The sequence below is a fragment of the Danio aesculapii genome, chromosome 2 (assembly GCF_903798145.1).
Source record: "Danio aesculapii chromosome 2, fDanAes4.1, whole genome shotgun sequence".
Lineage (NCBI taxonomy): Eukaryota > Metazoa > Chordata > Actinopteri > Cypriniformes > Danionidae > Danio > Danio aesculapii.
The window spans coordinates 53,148,106-53,174,695 of NC_079436.1; the positions used below are offsets into that span (position 1 = coordinate 53,148,106).

Consider the following 26,590-nt stretch of genomic DNA (forward strand, 5'->3'; position numbering starts at 1 on the left):
TGAACACTATGCTTGCATTGATTATTGTATTTTTACATCCTGTTTTAAAAACTAATGCAAAGCAATGGATTGCAATGCAGAGAGGAATGAAAATATGGAATGATTTGCCATCAGAAGTTACTTTTTTACGCCCCAAGTTAAATAAGCTTTAAAATCCTAGGGCTTGAGTGTCTACATATGTGGACAGCACATTTTAGCTCCTAAGAGGCTATTTAAAATACTTTGTATGTCTGTAACAAAATATAAAAACATTCAGTGTCATCCTGCAACTGTTTTGCAGCATATATAAATGTCCCAAACCCTATTTCTAACTGTCCAAAATGGGAAAAAAAAGTTTTTACTCTCTGATGGAGTCAAAGCAAGTAAAAAAAAAAAATGCTATGTTATATATGCATAAAAAAAATTCAGGAAAACGTGTTATATGTAAATTTCACATCATATCAAAATATGACACTTAGGTTTTTATTCTAACTAGGTTCTAATAAGCCCAAATAGCAAAGAGAAATAAAAATTGCATGTACAAAAACACCTTGGGCCTTAAGAGGGTAAAAAATCTTTTAAGCAATATTAAACGGCACAATATACAATACGCTGTTGATTTTGAAGGTTTTAATATATTTTCTGACTGAATATAGGGAATCACGGTGGCGCAGTGGGTAGCATGAGAAGGTTGCTGGTTCGAGCCTCGTCTGGATCAGTTGGCATTTCTGTGTGGAGTTTGCATGTTCTCCCCATGTTGGTGTGGGTTTCCCCCACAGTCCAAACACAAGCGCTATAGGTGAATTGAATAATCTAGTAGTGTATGTGTGTGAATGCAAGATTGTATGGGTGCTTCCCAGTGTTGGGTTGTGGCTGGAAGGGAATCCGCTGCGTAAAACATATGCTGGATAAGTTGGCGGTTCATTCCACTGTGGCGACCCCTGATTAATAAAGTGACTAAGCCGAAAAGCAAATAAATGAATGATTGAATGTTTTTGCGAATGTGATTTCTATTGTTGTGAATGAATTAAGTTTTGTATATTTTTATTTGTTGGACCACAGGATGAATATCACTAACTTGGTGGTGATCAATTGGGATCTAAATAAACAGAAACGCATGGTGTTTTAGTGAGCAATAGTGTTTACATAGTTACAATAGCGTCAGTGTTTACCTGGGAAAGCCAGAGCGCACGTGAAGGCCGTCAACATTCTGGCTGATGAGGTATTTGAGGCGTCCTGTCCTCTGCATCTGCAGCAGAGCCATGTGAGTCAGGCTGGGTCGAGCGTCCTCAAATGTGGTGTTAAAGTGTGGAGCCTCTCCTCTCTCTTCCATCGTCCACACACCATTAGGACCTCTGATGATCACACACGCACGCACAGACACACACGTCAGATGAGATACAGCCTCGTGTCCTCAATTTCAGCCAAGAGTATCTAAGCAATAAATGGACCAATTACCTTCTCCGCCAGACGCTCTTCTGCCTAAATTATGAAACATTTCATCTTCAGAAAGCAAAACAGACCTTGGTATATTAAATAATGGGTCTTGGTAAATTAAATTAAACAGTTCTACACCTCCATCATTGAATCAGTCATCTGCACATCAATAACTGTCTGGTTTAGCTCAACTACTAAATACGACCACCAAAGACTATGTCAAATAGTTTGGACTGCTGAGCGAATCACTGGTACAACCCTTCCTACTCCCCAAGAACTGTACTTATCCAGAGCGAGCAGAAGGGCTGCTAAAATCACTCTGGACCCCTCACACCCAGCACACTGCCTCTTTGAACTTTTACCTTCTGGTCGACGCTACAGAGCACTGCGCACCAGAACAGCCCGACACAGAAACAGTTTCTTCCCTCAGGCAATCCATCTCATGAACACTTGATGATAATATTGCGAAACCAACATCACTACTTGCTATACACTTTTATACAATATACACTTATTTAACAACACACTTTACATGCCAATTTACACATAACAGCTGCACATATAACGTTGTATATAGTAATATACCTGTACATACACTTGTCAATTTGTATATTTGCATTCACTACATACTTGTATTTTTTTTATATATATTTATTATCTGTTTTTGTCCTGTCTCTGTAATGCTGTTGCACTGTAGAAGCTCTGTCATGAAAACAAATTCCTCGTATGTGTGAACATACCTGGCAATAAAGCTCTTACTGATTCTGATTCTGAAGACACATCATCACTCTGAAATTGTAAAGTTTTGTAGGTCATCTACAATATGATTACATGCATACATGGTCAAGAACACTTTCGATTTCTGAGTAAATTGAATTTTGCATGAGCTTGTTGATCAAATATTGTCAAACACGATTGAGTAAGAAGCGGTTTATCTGCACATCTTCTCAAGGAAGCACAGTGTGATTTGTGGCTGGAGGGCGCTCTTTGGAATAAAAGCATGTTATTATGTGGTACTTTCACGTGCAGCATTTACCACACAGTACACTACCTGATAAAAGTCTTCTCACCTATCCAAGTTTTAGGAATAACAAATAATAACTTGACCTCTAGTTGATCATTTGGTATCAGAAGTGGCTTATATGAAAGGCAAAGGCCTCTAGATTACGCTTATTTGACCAAAATAAAATATGATCATGCCTTGATTTTTAATTATTTAGGACAGTAAGGTTTAACTTTCCTTAGATAAAAGTCTTGTCACTAAAGCCTAATTCACACTACAGGATTTTAAGCCTGATTTGAGCTCGATTTGGAAGTTAACGAGCTCACCGACAGATCGGGCTGTGATTGGAAAGAAATCTGCGGGTACACAGCGCTCGCCAGTCTTTGTGTGTGAAGTACTGAACAACGCATCAAGGAGGCTCGCTGAAGCGTCGCAGACACCTCGCAGACGGAAATCCAATAACTAGCATGCTGAATATTCCAGAGCAGGAATGGCATGACCCCATGTGCGGTCAGATGTAGTGACGAGCTGCAGCCAATGAGAGAGCGTATCAGCATAAGAGCCCAACAGAAACGTCTGTGATTGGCCAGAATGAGCATCGATGCACTCGCTTTATTCTGCATCAACACGGACATGAGAGTAGGCAATATTAACAGCGGAACTAGCATTCTGTAACTATTAGAATTACCATACTGCACATTCTGACCGTTCTCATATAAAACGTCATATTGTCACGTCATATTTATATTCAAGCTTCTATTGAGATATTAATAATAAGCTCTGAATGTCTGTGATCATAATTGATTACACCTTTAGCCTAAAAATTGTTATCTTTTTTGGTATACAGCCTATAAATATGTAGTTAAGATACTAGAACACGCAAAGGTCTGGGGCTCGCTTTCATTTTCACTTTCAAACAGGAGCTATTTCCCAGCACAGAATATGCGGTTTTGAAAGATATCTCTGAAGTAAATTTATGTTTTTGCTATGAGAAAGTTATGTTTATGTTAGCAGGAAGTTGCTAGGCAAAAAAAAATGCGTGCATATTAAAAGTCACAGCGAAAAGTAGCAGACATGCATGCTCAGTTCTTTACTGTTTTGTAATTTAAAAAATAACTAAGTTAAAAAGAAATAGACAGATATTTCGGAAATGTCAGGGTGTTATAAATATGTTAGTTTTATTTCAAAGAGTTATTAAATTACCAAAATTAAAACTCTCTGTGTATCAATCCATTTGAACCTTGCAGATGAATGATTGATCCGCTGATGCATCAGCTGACTGGCGTTGTTTTTAAATGCTCCCTTGAAGCTTGAAATGCTGTCAGTGATGTCATCAGCACACAAGCAGTGTTCAGCTTTTTCTGACGACTCCTCCCTCAACATTTCATTGGCTGTGGTTTGGTAGCTGGATCTGAGCTGTTGGGGAACTAGTTGTTGTCAGATCTTGTAGTGTGGTGACCCCCCTCTTGTGGATCATTTACATCGTGTCGCGTAGTGTGAACACCACAGCGATTACAAGACACAAAATCAAGTCATGCAGTGTGAACAGCACAGCGATCTGCTGATGTTTAAAATCCTGTAGTGTGAACTAGGCTTTAACAGAAATAATGTACAGGTATAGTATTTAAAGTCATGCTGCAGTGGAAAAAGAATACATTTCGTGTCTGACTCCATGAGCCTGGAGGAACTGCATCCATCCATCTCTGCAATGACTCAAATCACTATTAATAAAGTCATCTGGAATGGCAAAAAGCGTTCTTGCAGGACTCTCAGAGTTCATCTTCAATGCCTCCTCCATCTTACTCCAGACTGCTCAATAATATTCATTTCTGGGTGACTGGGCTGGCCAATTCTGGATCAGCTTGACATTCTTTGCTGTCAGGAACTTTGATGTGGAGGCTAAGCATGAGACGGAGCGCTATCCTGCTGAAGAATTTAACCCTCTCCTGTGGTTCATAATGTTATGGGCAGCACAAATGTCTCGATACCTCAGGCTGTTGATGTTGCCATCCACTCTGCAGATCTCTCATAAGCCCCCGTACTGAATGTAACCCAAACCATGATTTTTCCTCCACCAAACTTGACTGATTTCTGTGAGAATCTGGGTCCATGTGGCTCCGTCTCCAGTAGGTTTCTGCAGTGTTTGTGATGATTGGGATGCAGTTTAACAGATAACTCATCAAAGAAATGACTTTTTGCCACTATTCCAAATGATCAACTACTTATTATTGTTGCTCTTACAAATGGGATCGACGCAAGACTTAATCAGGAAGTGTAATAGAGTGAAAGTGGTGACATGTGGCCAACATTGCGGCAAAACAACAGCATAAACTATTATGACAATGAAATCTTAGATAGAGATTATGTCCTTTATTCAGTATTAAATGGTACCAATGAGTTTGAACAACATTTTACGCAACATTTATTGTCATACCCACTGAAAGTAGCAGCAGATAGTTCACCTCAAATCTTCAAAACAAAATAACTAGCAAACAGTACTAAAATGAAATTCAGAACTGTGACAGTGCAAACCATCAACATCAGTCACTCAGTAGCCTTTAATAATGGTAAATAGGTTAAAAACGTATTAATTAGATTATAAGAATAGTCATTTTATTGTGAATGTATTTGCTGGCATTTATTGTATTCAATTTAAATGAATAGTTGGTGTTTAAATGTTTCTGTCGTGTCGCGTTTGGTTGATGTCGAACAGACAAATTGCTTGTAGCTGGAATCTTTTCGCATTGTGTGTAGTTCGGACGTGATGTAACAAGTGAAAGTGACTAAATAACAAAATAAATAAATGTGTAACTGGTGGAGTAGCTGTGGATGCAAATGGAAGCTGTCTGAAATGGATGTCCGTGTGTTACCCAGATTGTGTCAAAAAAAAATAGAACCACACCATTCATTAATTTTCCTTCAGCTGGTCCATTTATTCACAGAGATTACCCACAGCAGAATGAACCACCAACTATCCAGCATGGTGTTTACACAGCAGATACCCTTCCAGCTGCAACCCAGTACTGGGAAACATCCAGACACACTCATTCGCACACATACACTTCAGCCAATTAAGTGTATTAAATTCACCTATAGGCACAAGTGTTTGGGACTGTGGTGGAAACCGGAGGCACGCAGAGGAAACCCACACCAACACATGCAAACTCCACGCAGAATGCTAACTGGCCCAGCCGGGACTCAACCAGCAACCTTCTTGCAGTGAGGCAACAGTGCCAACGACTGAGCCACTGTGTTACCCGTAAAACCACACCAACTCACTGCAGAAATAAATGTGCACCTCAACTTCTGTTTCCACTAAAATGTTGGTTGGGAGCTCCACAAGGGTAAAAATACATGGCCGGGCTGCTATAGCAAAACCTTTGGTGACTAGTTCCAGTGCCAAACTTCGTTTTCAATAGTGCCAGCAGCGAAAATCTTGGGTTGTGGACAATGTAAAACATGTATTGTTCTCTGATGAGTCCACTTTCACTGTTATTCCCACATCTGTGAGAGTTACGGTGTGGAGAAGCCCCAAAAAAGCATCCCACCCAGATTGAAGCACTTGGGTGAATCAGTGATGGTTTAGGCTACAACATCATGGCATTCCCTAGGCCCAATGTTTGTGCTAGATGGGCAAGTCATTGGCTAGGACTACTGAACCATTCTGGAGAACCATGTGTAACCCAATGTTTCAAACATTGTATACTGAAAGTGGTGCCATGTGTTAGGATAATAATGTACAAATACACATAGCAAGACTGGTGACAGAGTGGTTTGATGAACATGAACTCTGGGGTGTTTGTTAGAAGAGTGAGTCAGGAATCGTTTTCCTCCACCATCATCATCATGTAGCGATCTGGCCACTATTCTGCAAGAAGAATGGCTCAAAAATTCATCTGGCAACTGTGCAAGACTTGCATCTGTCATTCCCAACATGAACTGATGCTGTATTGGCCACAAAAGTAGGCAATACACCATACAAATGAATTATTGTGGTCTAAAACAAGGCATTTCAGTTTCATCACTGCCAATATTTGTGTTGCTTTATGAAATCAATTGTGTCTAATAGTTAAAAATAGTCATATAAAACAATATTTGGGAGCAAGAACCCTCGAGTGATATTACCAGTGAACTTCAAATGATTTTCCATCCCCATAACCCTTCGTCTACAGCCTGATCCTCCTCTCCCTCTGTGACCCTGCAAGCGCCGCTGAGCTGATCTGCTGGGAATTTCGTAAGACAAAGAAGGGGTTTTACTTATCAGCGATAACAGCAGGAGGTCACTGCGCTGTCTAATAACCGCAGATGGAGTTACTAAGAGGGACGACTCCAAAGTTCACTTAAACGAGGAATCTTGCTCTTGTACGCTTGGGAATTTGCATTAACACTCACACATGCGGACAACAACAGTCAATCCTACTAAAATCCGTTTGCTTTTTCATGCCTTCGCAGTTACACACACTACTGCGGCTTTCCTTGGTGGACTATCAAAAGTTTTCTTTTTGTGCCACTAAACTCGGATAAGCTCTGCATAAGTCTTAGCCAGACTGTAGGCTACTGATCAAAGTCTTGTACACACTGCAGCTTTTTCTAGCAAAAAAACACCAGCTTAGACAGAAAGAGGGCGTCTGATTGACGTGTAAACCGCCAGAAAACAGTTAGCTTTTCCTTAATGTGACATTTAGAGGAGGGTAAATCTGAAATTGGAATATCAAGCCAAGTCAAGTTAAGGCTGATTGTCACTTTGCTACATGTGTGAACGTCAATAAACGATCATAAATATGAACACAACACTGCATGTCAGAGCATTTTTAAAACCTATTTATACGGAAAAATTTCAGTGTGTAAAAGATGAGAGCACAAGTCTTAAGGCTGAACAACCGTGATCTCCGATCCTTCAGGAGGTACTGCATCATGAACCCTCATTCATCTATAAGCGATATTACCACATTGGCTGCAGGACTACTTTGGCAAACCTTTGTCAAGTATCACAATACGTAGTTACAGCCACAAATCCAGTGAAAGCTGTACTGTGTCAAAAGGAAGCCATATGTTAACAGTGTCCAGAAGCCCTTTCCACTTCTCTGGGCTTAGAGGCATCTGGGATGAGCCATCACACAGTGGATACATGTACTTTAAGAAAAATAGATATCATGTGCTCTGGACCGAAGAAGAAGAAAAGGATCATCCAGATTATTAGCAGCAACTAGTCCAAAAGCCAGGCTCTGTGATGGTATGGGGTTGTGTCAGTGCCCTTGGCAAAAGTAACTTTCACTTCTGTGATGGCATCATTACTGCAGAAATGTTAACTATCCACATAACCTAAGACAGACTATACAAGTACGTAGAACAGAAACAAGATATTGTGTAAAACTGATATTTAAGATTGAAAAAGGAAATGATTTTTGGTACATTCATTCAGCAAACATTGCTTACCTATTGAGTTTATGTAAGATTGAGTTTTAGAAAAGTGTCCAGTGCATATAGAGAGAAGAGTGTTTCTACAGGTGCTTGTACAGCCCACTCACTTATGTGAAGCACATAGAAAGTGCACAATTTTGATAGACATATTGTCACATAAGTGATTGTAAGTGTGCAAAAATGTCTTCTGTTGAACACAAATTGACTAAAATTTACAAAAAAAAAAAACAAATACTCTACTATTTATCTACTGCACAAAGCAACAAATAAAATAAAAGCAATTTACAGGCTAAAGGTCAGAAGCTAATTTCCGCATGGTTCATGCATGAAAACAGGCTGTATTTCAATGTTTTGAAGCTCCTTGTTTATGCCCATGTTCATCACTCCATTTAAATAAACTAAAAATAAATAAATATTTTTCTGTTATAGTTTTTTTTTGTTTATATTCAAAAGCAAATAGCAGAGTAGTGTAAATAAGCAGTGAAAAAGGGAGTGCTTTTACGCCTAGATGTTTCTTTCGGTACCTGGCGTGTTTTCCGCGTTAGCTTGGTTCTTTTGGGATATGAGAATCCAGCAATCGCACTCTGATCTGTGCCAAATCAGTCTAAGATTGCCTGAATGAGGTGGTCTCAGCTCGATTGAAGCAAACTCTGGAGTGGGTCGATTATAGTGAGAAAGTAATATGATCTAACGAGCCAGACTATATCACAGTGTATATTATGGTTGTGTAGTAGCCGTATGGACGACTATATGAAGAGTGAATTATGAGTAGGCTGGGATGTCATTTCTAACAGTAAATGTGTGTTTTATGTCAAATACAAAAGTAAGAGCATGCTGAAATATTAACGAAAGCTGTTTATCTGTTAAGAAAAAATAAGAGAAATTACAGGGGGTGGAATCCCAAAAGTTTTCCGGGATAAATAAAACGGGAGGGTGGCGGGAGATGGGTCTGAGATACGGGAGACTCCCGGGAAAAACGGGAGCATTGGCAGGTATGCTTGACAATTGAAATGAGGCTATGTATGAACAAGTTTTACCCCTCTGATTTATAGTTGGTGACAATGTCTGTGGGTTTCACCATTCAAATAAAGAGTACCTTATTGCTTATAATGTCTTATTGCTCGTCAACATGAATTAAAACAACAATGTATAACAGCTAGGCAGAATCCATGGGACTCTGAAAAATAAACCCTCAAACTCCACTGTGACAAAGTATACTCGCACGTGACTTGTTTAAGTTATTTTGGTCCATTTAGAAACTTTGCCATGTGAAAGTGAACCGCACCAAGAACAAAAATAAACATTGTAACAATCTGAATCCCAGAACAAAAACAATCGATCTACAGGTGTGAAAGCACCCTAAAACTACTTGTATGTTTACTTGTGGGCTTTTGTGGCAGGAGCGGGAGAAAATAACAGGCTTAAAAACTAAACAAAAATCCAATCGTTTCACAAACTTTATTATTTTCTCTAAATATTAAAGTGTTTCAAGCTATATTATCTTTTTATAGACTGGCATTGGCCTAAATAGGCATCACGGTCAGACATTATATAAAAACGAGCGCTTGCCTCATTTCACTGTGATCATTATGCGGATCATATTGCATATTTTGTTATTTCTTCAGTAGCCTTGTAAATGTATTTTATTAATGGATTGTTTATAAGGACTAAGCTATTAAATACTGTTATTCTCCGAATGGAAAATTCTTTGGTGGTTTGATGATATATCATATCATTCAAAACTTTATCTATCATGTTTATGATCTGCCCCTCATCCTTCAATGTTACAGATCGATTTATCAGATGATTTTTCATAAGAGAAATGTTAACGAAAGGATTTTCTTTATGGAGACCCATCTAAAAACAAGTTTTAGTAACAATAACTTAAACTGAAACATAGCCTACCTTTGTACATGAAAGAGCAGGTTCTCGGTAACCTTTAAGACAAGCTTGTCGCATCAGAAACGACTCTCGCTTATGACATCTGCTTCGCAGGCATTTTACGTTGTATGCGTCACCGTCACATTTGTACACATGATTTAAATGAATGCTTTTTGTCTCCCAAATTCATATAATAAAGAGAACAATAAAATAACGTTATTAACTGTTTAACTGTAAATGTTTCTGTTCAGAATGATTAAAGTTGATATTTTTTTTCTGGTTTCTGTTCCTGAAAAAATGTCATTTATTTCCGTTTTTCGTTTCCGTTCCTTGAACCGATTCGGAGCCCTGGAAAATAATACATATTGTTGCGGAAGCGGGACCGAATTTTGTGGGAGCGAAGGTCGCTACCTGCAGCCATTACCTTACAAAGTAGGAAAAACAAATAGGGCCCTACCATACACCCGCTGCAATAAGGCACAAGTCATGTATGGTGTGATTTTCAGACCATACAATTTCACACCAGCGCAACAGTTATTTTCACTTTTTGCACCATGCTGTTTAAATAGCAAATCCATTTGCGCCACTGTGTGGACTCATGGGTGTGCTGGTCTATTAAAGGAGGTGTGTTTAAGGCGCATTGTTGGCGTGTTGCTATTTGAAGAACTGAAATAGACTGTGCTTGACCAACTAAAAGCTGCTCTAAAGTTATGCGCCTATGCGCGTCCAAATGCTTACACAATGCTTATTACACTCAGAATGTACAGCAATACACAAATATCTTTACAAATGGAAACAATTAAGTATTAAAATGCTACAAAAACTATTATTTTTTACAAAAAAATAAAAACCACTGCCTCCATGCCTTATTCACCTCACAGGGCTTTTCAGTTTATTCATGACAATCTGCATATGTATAATGTTATTATTATTAGCAATAATATTTATTATATGCATATTTATATTTGTTTTAATAAAACAAGGATAGATTTGTCCACCTGTCGGGTTTGAGACGTCTGCATCACCAAATGGGGCATTAGAATAGGAGTTTTTTGACCACACTTCGTTATTATTTTCAAATGTATTAATTTGCTGGAAATTAGCTAAAGTAGCTTAGTTTGCTTAAACAAATCTCAACAAAACAAAATTAAATATGTAGGCTAATGGATGTCTTCAGTGGAGTACACCACTGTACAACACAGTTTCATTACTCCATGAAAGTAAAGGAGTAAGTAAAGAGAAAGTAAAGAGGCCGAACGGAGGAGGTTCGTTCTTTATCCTTATACCTGCAGCACGAGAACTTTTATGATAATTATGAGCGTCAAAAGGGGTGGATCTATTCGGCAAAGTGTTTGACTGCGTGGTTCTGCATCCCAAATAACTAAAAATATACAAAACAATACATGGGTTTTCTGCTACATTCATTCTTCCATGGCGGGGCACACCAAAATTCATCCCTCCACGGCTACATTAACAGCTTCTCATTCAAAACATTCAGCCGTTTTTTTTAACAATAGCGGGTTTATAATCACACCAAAACGTATTAAAAGGTAAGTGAATTATAACAGCGCCAACTTTTCTGTAATCGTAGTAGTGCTGTGCCTTGTTTAACCCCAGGTGACGTGCTGACTGACTGACTCACAAGTGCGCGCAAGTGCCAGCAAACATGTCGTAGCTTTCAGTTATGATGAACACAGTTTCCATACTTTATCATCACAGTTATACCAATTACCTATCATTAATGTCGCTCTGTAGGTCTGTTGGAGACATTCACAAATATTTCTAGCAAATCTAATAAATGTTGGAGACATACTTGTTACATAAACACACTAAATCGCACTTCAGCAGCAGAGTGCAGAAGAAAATCTGCACTTGAGCAGCATATATTTGAGGGCGCGCAAGAAGTTTTGTGCACGAACAGAGGAAATCGATGCTCGAGCACAGAGATTCACATGCTTGTATGTGATCTTGACTTGTAATACTGCACTCACGACATTTGTCAATGAAGTAAGGCCACAGGTAGTGGGTAGATCTGTGTAAAAGGCCCAACAGAGTCTGCCGCCACAGCTGGAAAAAAATCCTAGAGGAAACACTACGATATAACTTTAGCAATCTCCAGTGCTGAGCGAGAGCTCTTCTCTTCCTGTTAAACTGAACAGTCGCATCATCGATGATGCAAGCGTGCTCAGGCCCGGTATGTAAAAATGCAATTTACAGCATACCTGAGGGGGAGAGGGGATGGGGGACAATCGTGCTTTGGCACGGTTCAAGGCAACTGTATTTAATGTCAGTACGCCCTAACTGTTTTCTTGCTAGCGAAGCGTACAGTTTTTACACTTACAAAGTCCGCCAAGTAAATAGCAAAATGCACCCTGGCGCGATGCAACTGACTCTTAAAGGGAATCAAAGATGAAACTCTGATTGGTTTAATGCATGTTACCCTCAAAACACACCCATAACTCGTTAAGAGAATAAGCACAACCCTGTTAGACCATGCGGCGGGATGCAGACGTATCTTTCTGTCCTTAAAATAAAATTGGATTTGGACCGTCCTTAATGCTTTTGCGCCATTCGCTTAGACTTTGCGCCTAGATCATTAAAATAGAGCCCATACTATGAAAGTCAGTGGTTACAAGATGCAAGAAAATGTGTGCTTGAGGTCTAAAACGAATCTTTCAGACTTCACAAATATACTGTTTAATTCATTCTGTATCTGAGCGGCAAGTTCCCAGTGCGCTTTTGACTTTTGGAAATTGCATGAAAGCAGGCAATCAACTTTTTTGCCTAAAAAACTCTTGACATTTTAGCGTGCACTATGCAGACGGTCAGTAAACAATTTCTGGGCTAGCCTATAAAAAAATGCCTGCATATGTTCCATCTAAGCTCTCCATTTATGAAATACGGCATAGCACAACACAAGACTGACCGGACGGGTTGGTGGTGAGAACAGGAGGTATATAGCTGTGAAATGTGGAAAATTGGACTGAGATTCTTGTGCACAGCTGTTCAGATCAATATGCTAGGAGAATATTAAAACTCTCCACCATGAAAATGTGTCAACGTGTTCTCCTGAAGCAAGACCAGATTGAGCATGTGTCTATATAAAAAAAAAAAAGTTTTCAAAGTATAGTTCAACCACGAACAAAAGTTTGGCCTTCGTTTACTCAGCCTTGCATCATTTCTTTCCTCCTTGCAATAGAAAAGAAAATGTGTAATGGTTTCATTTCATTTGTGCTTTGTCAAAACGTTTGTTTTAAAGTAGATGTGTTTTATTTTACTTTTTTTTTGAAGGGATTGAACATTTTTATTAATTAAGGATGCATTATATTAGTAGATTATGTTTATATATAAATATATTTTTACATTTGGTTATTTAATAGCTTGCCCTTTTTAATATTACTTGTGTTATTATTTCCTAAATTCCAGTATTTTGGTTATTACATATATTTTATTTTTATGCTCACTGTGCTACACAGTAAAAAAATACTGGGTTCCACATGATACACTTAAAAAATAAAAAATAAAACATTTACTGTTTGTTAAAACTACTAAAATGAGTTGAAACACAACTGTTGAGTTTTTTTGAGGACAACTTCATTGTTTAAGTTTAACCCACTTACATTTGTACAAACTAACAAGTTAACCCTAATTTATTCATGTTGTCCTAACCAAATCAATTGCGTGGATCCCAGCTTTTTTTACAGTGTAAGTTTGTGTTGTCTCAACATAAATTGATTAAGTTCACATAAAATTAAGTGGATTGAACAAAAATAATTGAGTTGTCCCAAAAAAAAATCTGAAGAATTGTGTTGTTTCAGCTCATTTTGAATAAGTAGTTTCAAGCAAGCAGCATAATTTTTGTGTTTACATAATTTCAAAACAATAAAAATATAATGGAAAGAAAGTGTTGGGAAAATGAACCTATTTTAAACATATAGTTGTCTCTTTTTTTATTCATTAAACAATAGTATTTGTATTGCTAATAGGTGATAAATTAACTGAACTTCTTCTGTTGAGTGTGATACGCTTTGCATACTAATAAAGCATTTTTGCAGAAGTAGATGAATCTGATAAAAATGCAAAGGCCTGACTGTCTAAAACTAACTTGAGCTCTGCAGCTAAACTTCCTGTCAGCAGAAATGTGTTGAAACTTATGCTTTTAATGTTGTGCAGAGAATTAGTAGAATAAGAGAACATCTGTATGGGTGAGGCCAATGGAGGACTGGAGAATGATTGACAAGTGACGAATTCCACTAAACTTCACCTGTTAATATCAGCTGCCAATAAAAGTCAGGAAATGAAATTGGTTGCGCACTTCCTGAATGTAACTTTTTCATTACATTAAGGATAACATAATTAAAAATTAATTGTAAATCAAATTATTCATTGGTATCTAATCAATTATTAAGATTTTTGACATTAAAAAAAAACCTCTTCTGACCTTTTTTATTGAACACGCAAAGAATTGAATAATTATTTCAACAAAAGCATTAATCAAGTGACATTAGAGACAATTAAAATGTTGTAAATGATATCTATTTCGACTGTTCTTTTGACATCCTATTCATGAAAGAATATTTGTATTACAAAAATATAAAACAGCATAACATTTCAATATCAAATTAGGAAATTACACTCAAAAAATGGATGGAGTTAAACCAGCTTAAAATATTGGTGTTCATTAAACAGAAATACTTAAAGTTCAACACTAAACATTAAACTAAGTTAAATAGAGATATTTAAATCATGTTTAAACCAACGACATCTCTTCATGTTAAATGAACACAAATATTTTCAGACCCCCTAGTTTTCCGCAATTTTGTGATCGCTGAATCCAACGCAAAATCAACAACAAAAAGTCCTGCAAAATTCTTAAACGCAAAAAAAAAAAAATAAATAATAAAAAAAAAATATATATATATATATATAATAAAAAATTAAATATTCTCATAAAACATCCAATTCTAAACCATATAATCAAATGATATTTATTTTAGTTTGCAATTAATAAACTTATAGACGTGCATACGCAGCGCACGTGATGAATTTAAGCGTCTCTTGAAAAATGACGTCTCACATGCGTCCTCACAATTTAACATTACATAGAAGTGGGGGGAAACTGTTCTGGAGCATGTGCATAAAACAGACGTGGATGAAGTGCGAGTGATTTACATGTGAAGTCGATGCAAAGACACGATTAGACATCCTGTGGCACAAATCGAATGAATAACACGATGCCAATTTGGCGTTTTGTGCATTTGATGTGCTTCGGACTGCAAAAAAGTATGAGCAAACATCTAACAAACGGAGCAATGGAACAGACAAAAAAAGCAAGCAGCTTAAAATGATAGAGATTGGTTAAAGGATGACGGCCACTGGATGTGACCGAATTAAAAGGACATTATTTGTGCTTTACATGTATGGCTGGTATTATGATGTGCGTCAAATCGATAAATGATTTCGCTTAACGCTTTCCCTGTCGTTGATGAGAGAAAACTCTTCCCTGCCATTGACAGGTTTTACGGCAATTCGTGTTTTAGATGCATTACGGTTAGGGAAGCCCTAACGCATGTCCTGATTGAGGTACATGATATCAGATGCCCCGGGGAGTGAAATCTTAGAAAGAGAAAGTAAGATCATGGATAATAACATATAAGAGTTATATATATCTTATTTTAGCTTAATCCCTACCGTTATAGATTTGCTTTAGATCTTGTCTTGACAAGAAACCAAAATAAAGAAGCTTTATTTTTATAATTTGTGTCATTGTGTCAGATTGTACACCTAACATAGTAGGCTACTTAATATGGTAATTAATATCACAATTTTGCGATTAAAAATAAATATATATAAAATAAATTAAAAAAAAAAAAAAAAAAAAATATATATATATATATATATATAAAATATCAGAATCAGAAAGTGCTTTATTGCCATGTATGTTCACATACAAGAGGAATTTGTCAGAGCTTCTACAGTGCAACACAATGACAGGACAAAAAACAGATAATAAATATATATTTTTTAAAAGTAGTAAGTAGTGAATGCAAATATACAAATTGACAAGTGTATGTACATGTATATTACTATATACAATATCATATGTGCAGCTGTTATGTGTAAATTGGCATGTAAAGTGTGTTGTTAAATAAGTGTTAATGTGTATAAAAGTGTATGGCAAGTAGTGATGTTTGTTTCATAATTATTATCTTGTTCATGAGATGCATTGCCTGAGGTAAGTCAAGCTGTTCTATTACACAGTGCTCTGTAGTGTTGACCAGAAGGTAAAAGTTCATTCATTCATTCATACATACACACATACATACATACATACATATATATACACAACAATATACAACCCATCATTGGGAAACATCTATGCACACTCATTCACACACATACACTACAGACAATTTAGCCTTCCACATGCCTTTAAACTTGTGGGGGAAACCGGAGCACACTCACGCGAACACAGGGAAAACATGCAAACTCCACAAGTAAATGTCTACTGGCCCAGCCGAGGCTCGTACCAGCGACCAAAAAGAAAACAAAAAATTCGTGAAAAACTAGGAGGTCTGTATATTAAGCTGCTTTAACATCATTCAGCGTTAAGATAATGTGAATGTAATCAGGTGAAACTACTTTAATAAAGGATCATGTTATGCTGAAAGAATCCCAGGAATAAATTGTGTTTTAAATTACATAAAAAAACTGCTATTTTAAATGATAATAACATATCACAACAATGCAGTTTACAGCATATTTATCACAAAAATGCAGCATTGGTAACTTATTTTATTAAGAGTTAAAATATTAACCAGCAGGTACTTTCTTCTTTATGTTGCAATTCTCTCTGCTAAAAAAAAAAGATCTCCAGAGAAATGTTGAATTTAAAAGGGGTCTCAATTCCTGAGGAACGGTGTTGAAATTTAAAAAAAATATGCAAAGTTTTACAGCATTTTTAATCATATTTGAAATATTTTCATCTTTTCAGCAATGACTTTATCGAATATAAATAAAATGCACTCAAACAACACAGTTTTAAAAATTTCAACACTGTCTCTGCCCAACAGCAAACCTAATGTGCTTCAGATGACATGAGAGCAAGTAAATGGTGACAGATTTTTTTTTTAAGTGAGCTGTTCCTTTAAGAGTTCTATGTGCTCTTGACACTCAGACAGAGCTCCTATTTGCACCTATAAAAGCATCGCCTCTGAAAATATTCTGTCAATCAACATCTGACAGACGGCATTTCTTATGAAAATTTTATATGAGAGAAAACGCAGAAGGAAAAAAACGTGCAGCTTGCCATAGCATCATATACGCTCCCTTTGATAACGAGTCCGAGGAGCTGATGGGAATAATAAAGAGGGAAAGAAAGGAAAATAAGCTGATTGAATGAAGAAAGTAATGTCTTGATGTCTTAAATTAAAACTGATTACAGTGACAATCTAACTGAGGGTGAATCCAATTAAAACACTCCTAAAAGTCACAGAACACTAAAGAAATGTCTATATCTAACACAAATCTGAAAGAAAACAAAAGTGAAATGAGGTCAACTTGGCTCAGAGTGATAAGCATTGCGCACGCGTATGCACACAGACACATGCACATACACTCAAAAAAAGTCTATATTACTTATTTAATATGAGTTAAACCAACACAAGTCTTGTGTTTTTTTTAGGGGGACAACTTCTTTGTTTTATGTTCAGTCCACTTAAACTCAAGCCAAATGTACCCCTATAAACATTTCTGGAGAGAGCCCAGATGTCCCAGGTGGTATGTTGTTTTTTGTTTTCGCCAAAGGCTGCTCTGTATGCTTTTTTACATTCCAAATATCTCTCACGAGTACCATTCACCCCTGCTGTTCTCACATAAATCTACCAAAGGCCGCTTTCGACTGACTGACTAAACAAATTATACCCTCACCCACCCCCCTTCCTTAAAGCCAACCGACAGATTGACCCGCCCACCGCCATCCCTAAACATAACCAACAGTGTTTTCAAAAGCACAGATTGACCCGCCCACCGCCTTTCCTAAACCCAACCGACAGTGTTTTCAAAAGCACCGATAGACCCGCCCACCGCCTTTCCTAAACCCAACCGACAGCGTTTTCAAAAGCACCGATTGACCCGCCCACCGCCTTTCCTAAACCCAACCGACAGCGTTTTCAAAAGCACCGATTGACCCGCCCACCGCCTTTCCTAAACCCAACCGACAGCGTTTTCAAAAGCACCGATTGACCCGCCCACCGCCTTTCCTAAACCCAACCGACAGCGTTTTCAAAAGCACCGATTGACCCGCCCACCGCCTTTCCTAAACCCAACCGACAGCGTTTTCAAAAGCACCGATTGACCCGCCCACCGCCTTTCCTAAACCCAACGGGAATGTTTTCAAAGCACCGATTGACCCGCCCACTGCCTTTTCTAAACCCAACGGGAATGTTTTCAAAGCACCGATTGACCCGCCCACTGCCTTTCCTAAACCCAACCGACAGTGTTTTCAAAAGCACCAATTGCTCCGCCCACCGCCTGTCCTAAACATAACCAACAGTGTTTTCAAAAGCACCGATTGACCCGCCCACTGCCTTTCCTAAACCCAACCGGCAGTGTTTTCAAAGCACCGATTGACCCGCCCACCGCCTTTCCTAAACCCAACCAACAGTGTTTTCAAAAGCACCGATTGACCCGCCCACCGCCTTTCCTAAACCCAACCGACAGTGTTTTCAAAAGCACCGATTGACCCGCCCACTGCCTTTCCTAAACCCAACCGGCAGTGTTTTCAAAGCACCGATTCACCCGCCAACCGCCTTTCCTAAACCCAACCGACAGTGTTTTCAAAAGCACCGATTGACCCGCCCACTGCCTTTCCTAAACCCAACCGGCAGTGTTTTCAAAGCACCGATTGACCCGCCCACCGCCTTTCCTAAACCTAACCGACAGTGTTTTCAAAAGCACCGATTCACCCGCCCACCGCCTTTCCTAAACCCAACCGACAGTGTTTTCAAAAGCACCGATTGACCCGCCCACCGCCTTTCCTAAACCCAACCGACAGTGTTTTCAAAAGCACCGATTGACCCGCCCACCGCCTTTCCTAAACCCAACCGACAGTGTTTTCAAAAGCACCGATTGACCCGCCCAACGCCTTTCCTAAACCCAACCGGCAGTGTTTTCAAAGCACCGATTGACCCGCCCACCGCCTTTCCTAAACTCAACCGACAGTGTTTTCAAAAGCACCGATTTACCCGCCCACCGCCTTTCCTAAACCCAACCAAGTGTTTTCAAAAGCAATCCAGAAAAAGAAAAACACCTCACGGCAGATTGATTAGTACCACTTTTTCAAATTTTACCACATTCTCACTCTGTTAATTACTTGTTTGTTTTATTTTTTGCCTTTTGTTTTTGTTTTACCTGCTTTCTAGAACCGTTCTTTGTTGGACTCAAACCCTGCCGTCGCAGTCAACTCCTCTCCGTCTCAAGTCCACTGACTTATGCAGCAAGCCACTGGACAAACTTGTAGCAGCAGAAAAGACGTCCATACGGAGGTAAGCGGTTAGCTGTTAAGCACGAAAAGGAACCGCCCCGTAGCCTTCATTTTAAAGATGAAATGCAGTCGTACGATCTTCTGGCTACATGATTCGCAATCTTTAGAAATGTATACAGGGCTACGTCTTCAGATTGAGTCTGGGTTGCTTAAATTAGTCAATAACGATTTATTTAACTTTGTCAATTTGTGTTGGGACAACATGAACAAATTGGAACCCAGAATTGTTGCATGCTCTACACTCAAAAAAAAATTACTTTTGTTGCTCGTTCAAGCTACTTATTTAACAACACGATTCTGGAGACTTTATTGGAATCTTAATTGATTTATGTTGGAAAACATGAATGACTTGTGTGGAGCCCTGCATTTTTTTGTGTAAATACATTAACAAAAATTAATACAACCTTACAAGGGCTGCACAATATGAGAAAAATCTAACTTTGTGATATTTTTATGATATATATTGTAATATGAATACAGTTTCACCAGATGACCTGGATATGTCTATTTGGAAATAATTAATAATTTTGGATTGGGATGATTCTGTAAGAGAGTGTATCTGCAAAAAAATGTAATCAACAATCTTTATTATAAATTAATTCAATGGAATTGAATAACAAAAAGTAAAATAATACTGCGCAGTCTTTGTTGTAAAGTTCGATAAAATTAAGCGTTATCAAAGTTATCAACGGTACAATTTCTTAGGCTTAAATGCTTTCAAAACCCTCACAGTCACAGGCCTCAAAAAACACTTGCAAAATAATCTATTACAATCCAGACTCAACATTGCAGATCCTATGATTGCGAATGCTCACATTGCGATATCAATGCTGAAACAATATATTGTGCAGCCCTAAGTGTTACCCATTAATGTTATTTTAGATTGCCATTTTATTGGCCTTCAAACACTCATTATTTTGAGGAAAAATTAGGCTAAACCTCATTAGAGCAAAGTCCAATTGCGTCTGGACAGGATGATTTGCATTACTTTAAAAAGGCATTAAACTGAATGAGAATCACCACAGAGAATAATGAAAATCACCAACAAACAAACAAATAAAACATCCAGACGCATAACTGCAATGAGAATTGGAGTCCCTGATGTTTCATTAGGGATGAAAATGTCACAGAGCAATTACACCGTAATGGTTCATAAGGCGGTTTCTTATTTTATCTTAGTTTATTCTGATGTGGGAGATATTATTAAAAGTGGACACAAAATGCTGCAATATAAAGCACCATTTTGCAGTTTAACCCTTAAACGTACATTTAAAGAAATAGACATGAGTTACAAATATTACACAATAAAATGAAGAGAAAACATATACGCTCACCGGCCACTTTATTAGGGACTCCCTACTAGTACCAGGCTGGACCCCTTTTTGCCTTCAGAACTGCCTTAATCCTTTAAGGCATAGATTTAACAAAGTACTGGAAATATTCCTTAGAGACTTTGCTCCATATTTACATGACAGCATCACGCAGTTGCTGCAGATTTATCGGCTGCACATCCATGATGCGAACCTCCTGTTTTACCACATCCCAAAGGTGCTCTATTGAATTGAGAACTGGTGGCTGTGGAGGCCATTTGAGTACAGTGAACTCATTGTCATGTTCAAGAAACCAGTCTGAGATGATTTGTGCTTTATGACATGGTGCGTTATCCTGCTGGAAGTAGCCATCAGAAGATGGGTACACTGTGGTCATAAAGGGATGGACATGGTCAGCAACAATACTTAGGTAGGCTGTGACGTTGACACAATGCTCAATTGGTACTAATAGGCCCAAAGTGTGCCAAGAAAATATCCCCCACATCATTACCCCACCACCATCAGCCTGCACTGTTGATACAAGACAGGATGGATCCATGCTTTCATGTTGTTGTCGCCAAATTCTGACCCTACCATTTGAATTTTGCAGCAGAAATGGAGACTCATCAGACTAGACAAAGTTGTTCCAATCTTCTATCGTCCAATTTTGGTGAGCCTGTGTGAATTGTAGCCTCAGTTTCCTGTTCTTAGCTGACAGGAGTGGCACCCGGGGTGTGGTCTTCTGCTGCTGTAGCCCATCCGCCTCAAGGTTGGACATGTTGTGTGGTCAGAGATGCTCTTCTCAAGACCTTGGTTGTAACAAGTGTTTATTTGAGTTACTGTTGCCTTTCTATCAGCTGGAAGCAGTCTGACCATTCTCCTCTGAGCTCTGGCATCAACAAGATATTTGTGCCCACAGAACTGCCGCTAACTGGATATTTCCTCTTTTTCGAACCATTCTCTGTAAACCCTAGAGATGGTTGTGCGTGAAAATCCAAGTAGATCAGCAGTTTCTGAAATACTCAGTTTAGAAATTTGCGTTAAGGAGCAGTTAGACAGGTGTACCTAATAAAGTGGCCAGTGAGTGTATATAAAATAAGAATAAAACCCATTATTAGTATACTAGTATATAGTATAGTACAGTATATTGTATATTTTCTTTGTATACTCTTACATGTCGTCATACAAAATATTTCATACTGCAACTGTAAAGTGTCAAATTTAGATATTTATTATTCACATATTCATTTTTTACAAGTGAAAATGTCCCATACATTATAAATCTAAATAAAATAAATAAATCTAATACATATTAATAAATAAATAAGATATTTTTTTTCCTTTTTATTTGAAGTAAAAAGAATTTCGTAAGTATCAAGAATGCAAATATTCTAAACACACAGCCGTTCTGAAGAAGTGTTTCTGCTTTTATTGTTACTCAAAGGTTATATCTCCCTCTAGTGACAGCATTCTGTAATCACTGTAATTCTGAACCTGCATATCATCTCAGTCTTTCTTAACTCACCTAAATTGATGACCTATTACTGTGGAAGTTCAGAGACTTCATTCATCAGTTTTCATTACTATTGCACAACTGGGTTGTATAGACCATTTTGAGGGATGTAAACAATAACAATGGTCCTAACATAGATCCCATTTTACATTTTTCATTTCCACAGCTTCCAAGAATCTAAAAAGGTCCACTTATTGATAAAAAAAAATGCCATGACAGCTGTTCTAATGTTAAGACATGATTGAATTGCATCTTGTTAATTTAATTATACAGCTAAAATATTTTATTCAAGTCTAAAAATACTTTTGTGGAGCTTTTTTATTCTATTTTTATTATTATTATTTTAATTAAATAGATAGCACACCAGTTGCTTCTTGTTTTTCTTAAGGTCATAACTGTTTAATATTAAGATATGATTAAATTGCCTCTTATTATGGTTAGGAAATAGCTTGACGACAAACTGGAAACGTTTATGGGCTAATGACATCACCACATTGAAATGGTCTATTGTGTTAAAAAAAACAAGCACAAATGATCCAACATGCAACGAAACACACAAACAAACAAAAGGTCTATTTCTAGCCAAGAAAAGTGTGGTTTGTGTTATCTCTGCAGGATTAAAGCCATAGGATTATCCAGATTTCCTTTTACAGGAGATTAAGGATATGGGAGGAAAACCTAAACGCATTTCTGACCCAAAAAATACATAAAATAACCATAGTTGATGTATCTACATGGGGTCAATATCAATAAATATTTTACACTTGGTCAGGATTTTAAAGTGAACACATTTAAAATCAGTTTAACAAAAACTGCAGTAATTATTAACTTATTAATAAGCTGGTTTCCCAATACTGGGTTGCGGCTGGCAACTGCGTAAAACATATGCTGGAATAGTTGGCGGTTCATTCAGCTGTGGCAACCGCTGATAAATAAGGGACTAAGCCGAAGGAAATTAATGAATTAATTAATAAGCTGTCACAATGTGTATTGCGAACATATACAAATAGTACTTAAATTAGTGATGAGATTTTAAGTGGATAGCAGACAATTTCACACAAAAGCTCTTATATGGGTACAGATAACTGAATTATACAGCTAAAAACAATCGTAATTAATTATACTGAATAATTTTGTTGGGCTAAATTTTTTTCACTTAAACAGTTCACACTGGTTGTACTTGTTTTCTTAAGCTCATAAACAATACAGAATTCTTACTGTTTATGGTTTCTGTAACCAATAAATCCACTTATTTGTAAAAAAATTTATATATATATTTTAACTTTTCATTTGTACAGTTAAAATAGTCAACAATGCACATATTGCACATAAAAACACTTATATAGATGTGTGTGTATACACTACAGTACTTTCATCCATTTCCCAGCAAATACTGCCTATTTTTGCGCATTAACAAAACAGACTAATTAAACAGATACAGTTAAAGCCCCCCTGTTTATTTTATCCCCCAATTTCTGTTTAATAGAGAGCAGATTTTTTTAACACATTTCTAAACATAATAGTTTTAATAACTCATTTCTAATAACTGATTTATTTTATCTTTGCCATGATGACAGTAAATAATATTAGACTAGATATTTTTAAGACACTTCTATACTAGGTTAATAAGGCAGGTTAGGGTAATAAGGCAAGTTATTGTATAATGATGGTTTGTTCTGTAGACTATCGAAAACAAATATAGCTTAAAGGGGCTAAAAGTTTTGACCCTAAAATGATGTTTAAAAAATAAAACCTGCTTTTATTCTAGCCAAAATAACACAAATAAGAGTTTCTCTGGAAGAAAAAATATTATCAGACATACTGTGAAAATTTCCTTGCTCTGTTAAACATCATTTGGGAAATATTTCAAAGGGGGGCTAACAATAAAACAACAATACAAATTCAAAGGGGGGCTAATAATTCTGACTTCAACTGTATATTCATTAAAATGATATTTTGATAACTAAACATAATTCCAAAATACAAAATTTTTGTTTCTATACAGATTTTTCTCTCTTTATTACATTATTTCAGATCTTTCCCTAAAATATAAATTTGGGTGTACTAATTCAGACCATTATTGTTATAGTTTTTGTTAGATTAGCTCCACATTTGGCTTACTGTCTAGTCTAACGTATATGCACAAATATAAAATCGTACAGCATCCTATTAAGCAAAAAAAATTCAGATAGCTTTGATAGATGAGGGGTGAACCTTTATGCTGAGCACAGTATACACATATATATTTTAGCATTTTTATTGTTTATTTTATATTCCATCTATGTAAATGTCCCTCTGTCTTCTTGTGTTGATAAAATAATCCTTGTATGTTCGTCCACACTCGGGGAATAATGCTTATAAAGCTCATATAATAAAGCTCATTCTGATTCAGATTCATTGAAAGCAGCAGTTTGCAGCGCCCTCTATCATAACACAGATGAACAGCAAGAGCAATATATAGTAACTTTCACACAAAAGATGGCAAAACAACCACCTTCAACATTCATACATGTTGTTTTAAAGCTTTTGAAAGTCACACTAACGTATGTTTCATTGGTGTTAGGGTTATTACCATAGTTTAATCAAGTCAAATTTAAGACTTTTAAGACCTTTTTAAGAACACCAAGAATGAAATTTCAGACTTATTTATATCTCAGATTTATTATTTTTTTCTAATGGCACGGTTGGGCCAGTGGAATAGATTTTTACTGTCCAGGTCAGCATTGAAGCAGGTAACACAAGAATAACTTTTAAACAAATGTAAATGTAAGGAAGATAATTCAACTATATTGTTGAATAGAGTTAAAAATTAAACTTTTGTTAAAAGATATTGAAATGGATTGTTGGTGATTGGATGACTTTTGGCCTGATTGGTTAGCTTTACTTGAAAAAAAAAAAAAAACATGAAAAATTAAAACCAGTCCTAGAACCTTTTAAGGCCTAAAATGTAGTTTTGTTTTAATTTAAGACATTTTAAGACCCCACAGACACCCTGTATTACAATTAAATAAAACACAAAGTATTTTCATGAGTAAAAAACATTAACAGAGCGTATACAGGAATCAGAGAGTGAAATTCAATTTAAGAGCTTTTTTAAGGCTCTTTTCATACATTAAGACCTTATAACCACTTTAGTTTTCAACCTGAAACATTTGTAAGATTTTAAATTACAGTTTATTTACTAAATATTAATGTAAGAAACTAATCCAAAACTAATACATTATTCATATATATACTGAATAAAAGTCTATTAAATTTAGCTAATTCAGCAGGTTGCCGCCTGTAGAGCTTCAGAAATAATGGTGTTGCCTTGGTTTCTGCAGTAAACAAAGAAGCATGATGTCAAATAAGGTTTTTATTGATTTCATAAACTAAACAGCATCCCGATATTCGCAGATTTTATTTAAAGAAACTTTAGAATACAACCATACATTGCATAATCAAAAATGATAGAAAATTAAATACCTTGCAAAATAGTATTTAAAACTTTTTAATACTTTTTAATGGCCTTAAACTTCTCTACATTAATTTATCAACTTTTAATACTTTAAGACCCTGCGGACACCCTGATTAAATGAAATCAATACTTTTTCAAAAGAGACTCTTTTTTTCTAAATACTATTTTAAAATAAGATTTACATTTTTTATTTAGTTTAACTAGTTGCCAATGCAACATTATTATATTTAGTCTAAACTAGTGTTTTAAAATACTACACCTGACCATAAAGTAAAACAATACACAATTTAAAAATATATATAACAAACTGCCTACATAGGGAGGAAATACTTAACACCTGATCCAAAATGAGCAGTCCCATCAATGTAATTTCCTATGCTCAATAGTATTAAAATATTTATATTTAAGACAGGACCAGCAATGACTTTACCAACTGGCTCTTTACTTAGAACAGAGACGCCCAAACTAGGGCGATGGCAAAAATTAGATATTAAAACTATTATGTTGGGCGACGCAGAGGCACAGTGCATAGAAATGTCACCTCACAGCAAGAAGCTCACTGTTTCCAGCCTCGGCTGGGTCAGTAGACGTTTCTGTGTGGAGTTTGCATGTTCTCCCTGTGTTGGCGTGGGTTTCCTCCGGGTGCTCCGGTTTCGCCCACAAGTCCAAAGACATCGGCTATAGGTGAATTGGGTAAGCTAAAATTGTGTATAGCATATGAGTGTGAATGTTCTTTATCTGCACAACTCTGGTTTGCACGCATTTGCTAAATGCCCTTAATGTCGTTGTATGTTTACAAATTTTTATTCCTTATGTATATTTTTAGACTACATTTTACTTATATTTTTAGACCACATTTTATGTACAATTGTATATATTGTAATTTTAAATTTTCTTTTCCTTAAAACTCTACTTTTATATTAATATTATATGTTAGGCACCTAAGGTCTGAGAGTAACATAATTTCGATTCTCTCTATGTCCTGTACATGTGGCTGAATTGACAATAAAGCTGACTTTGACTTAACTGTGAATGAGTGTGTATG

General features: G+C 36.8%; 1 protein-coding gene across 1 annotated transcript in view; it reads right to left on the minus strand.

The window, feature by feature from the left end:
* sirt6 (sirtuin 6) overlaps positions 1-26,590 on the minus strand; it is a 63,270-nt gene that overhangs the window by 29,072 nt on the left and 7,608 nt on the right. The window contains exon 3 of the mRNA XM_056468364.1: positions 1,152-1,334. Within this exon, the coding sequence (XP_056324339.1) occupies positions 1,152-1,334 (183 nt within the window). The remainder of the gene's footprint in view (positions 1-1,151; positions 1,335-26,590) is intronic.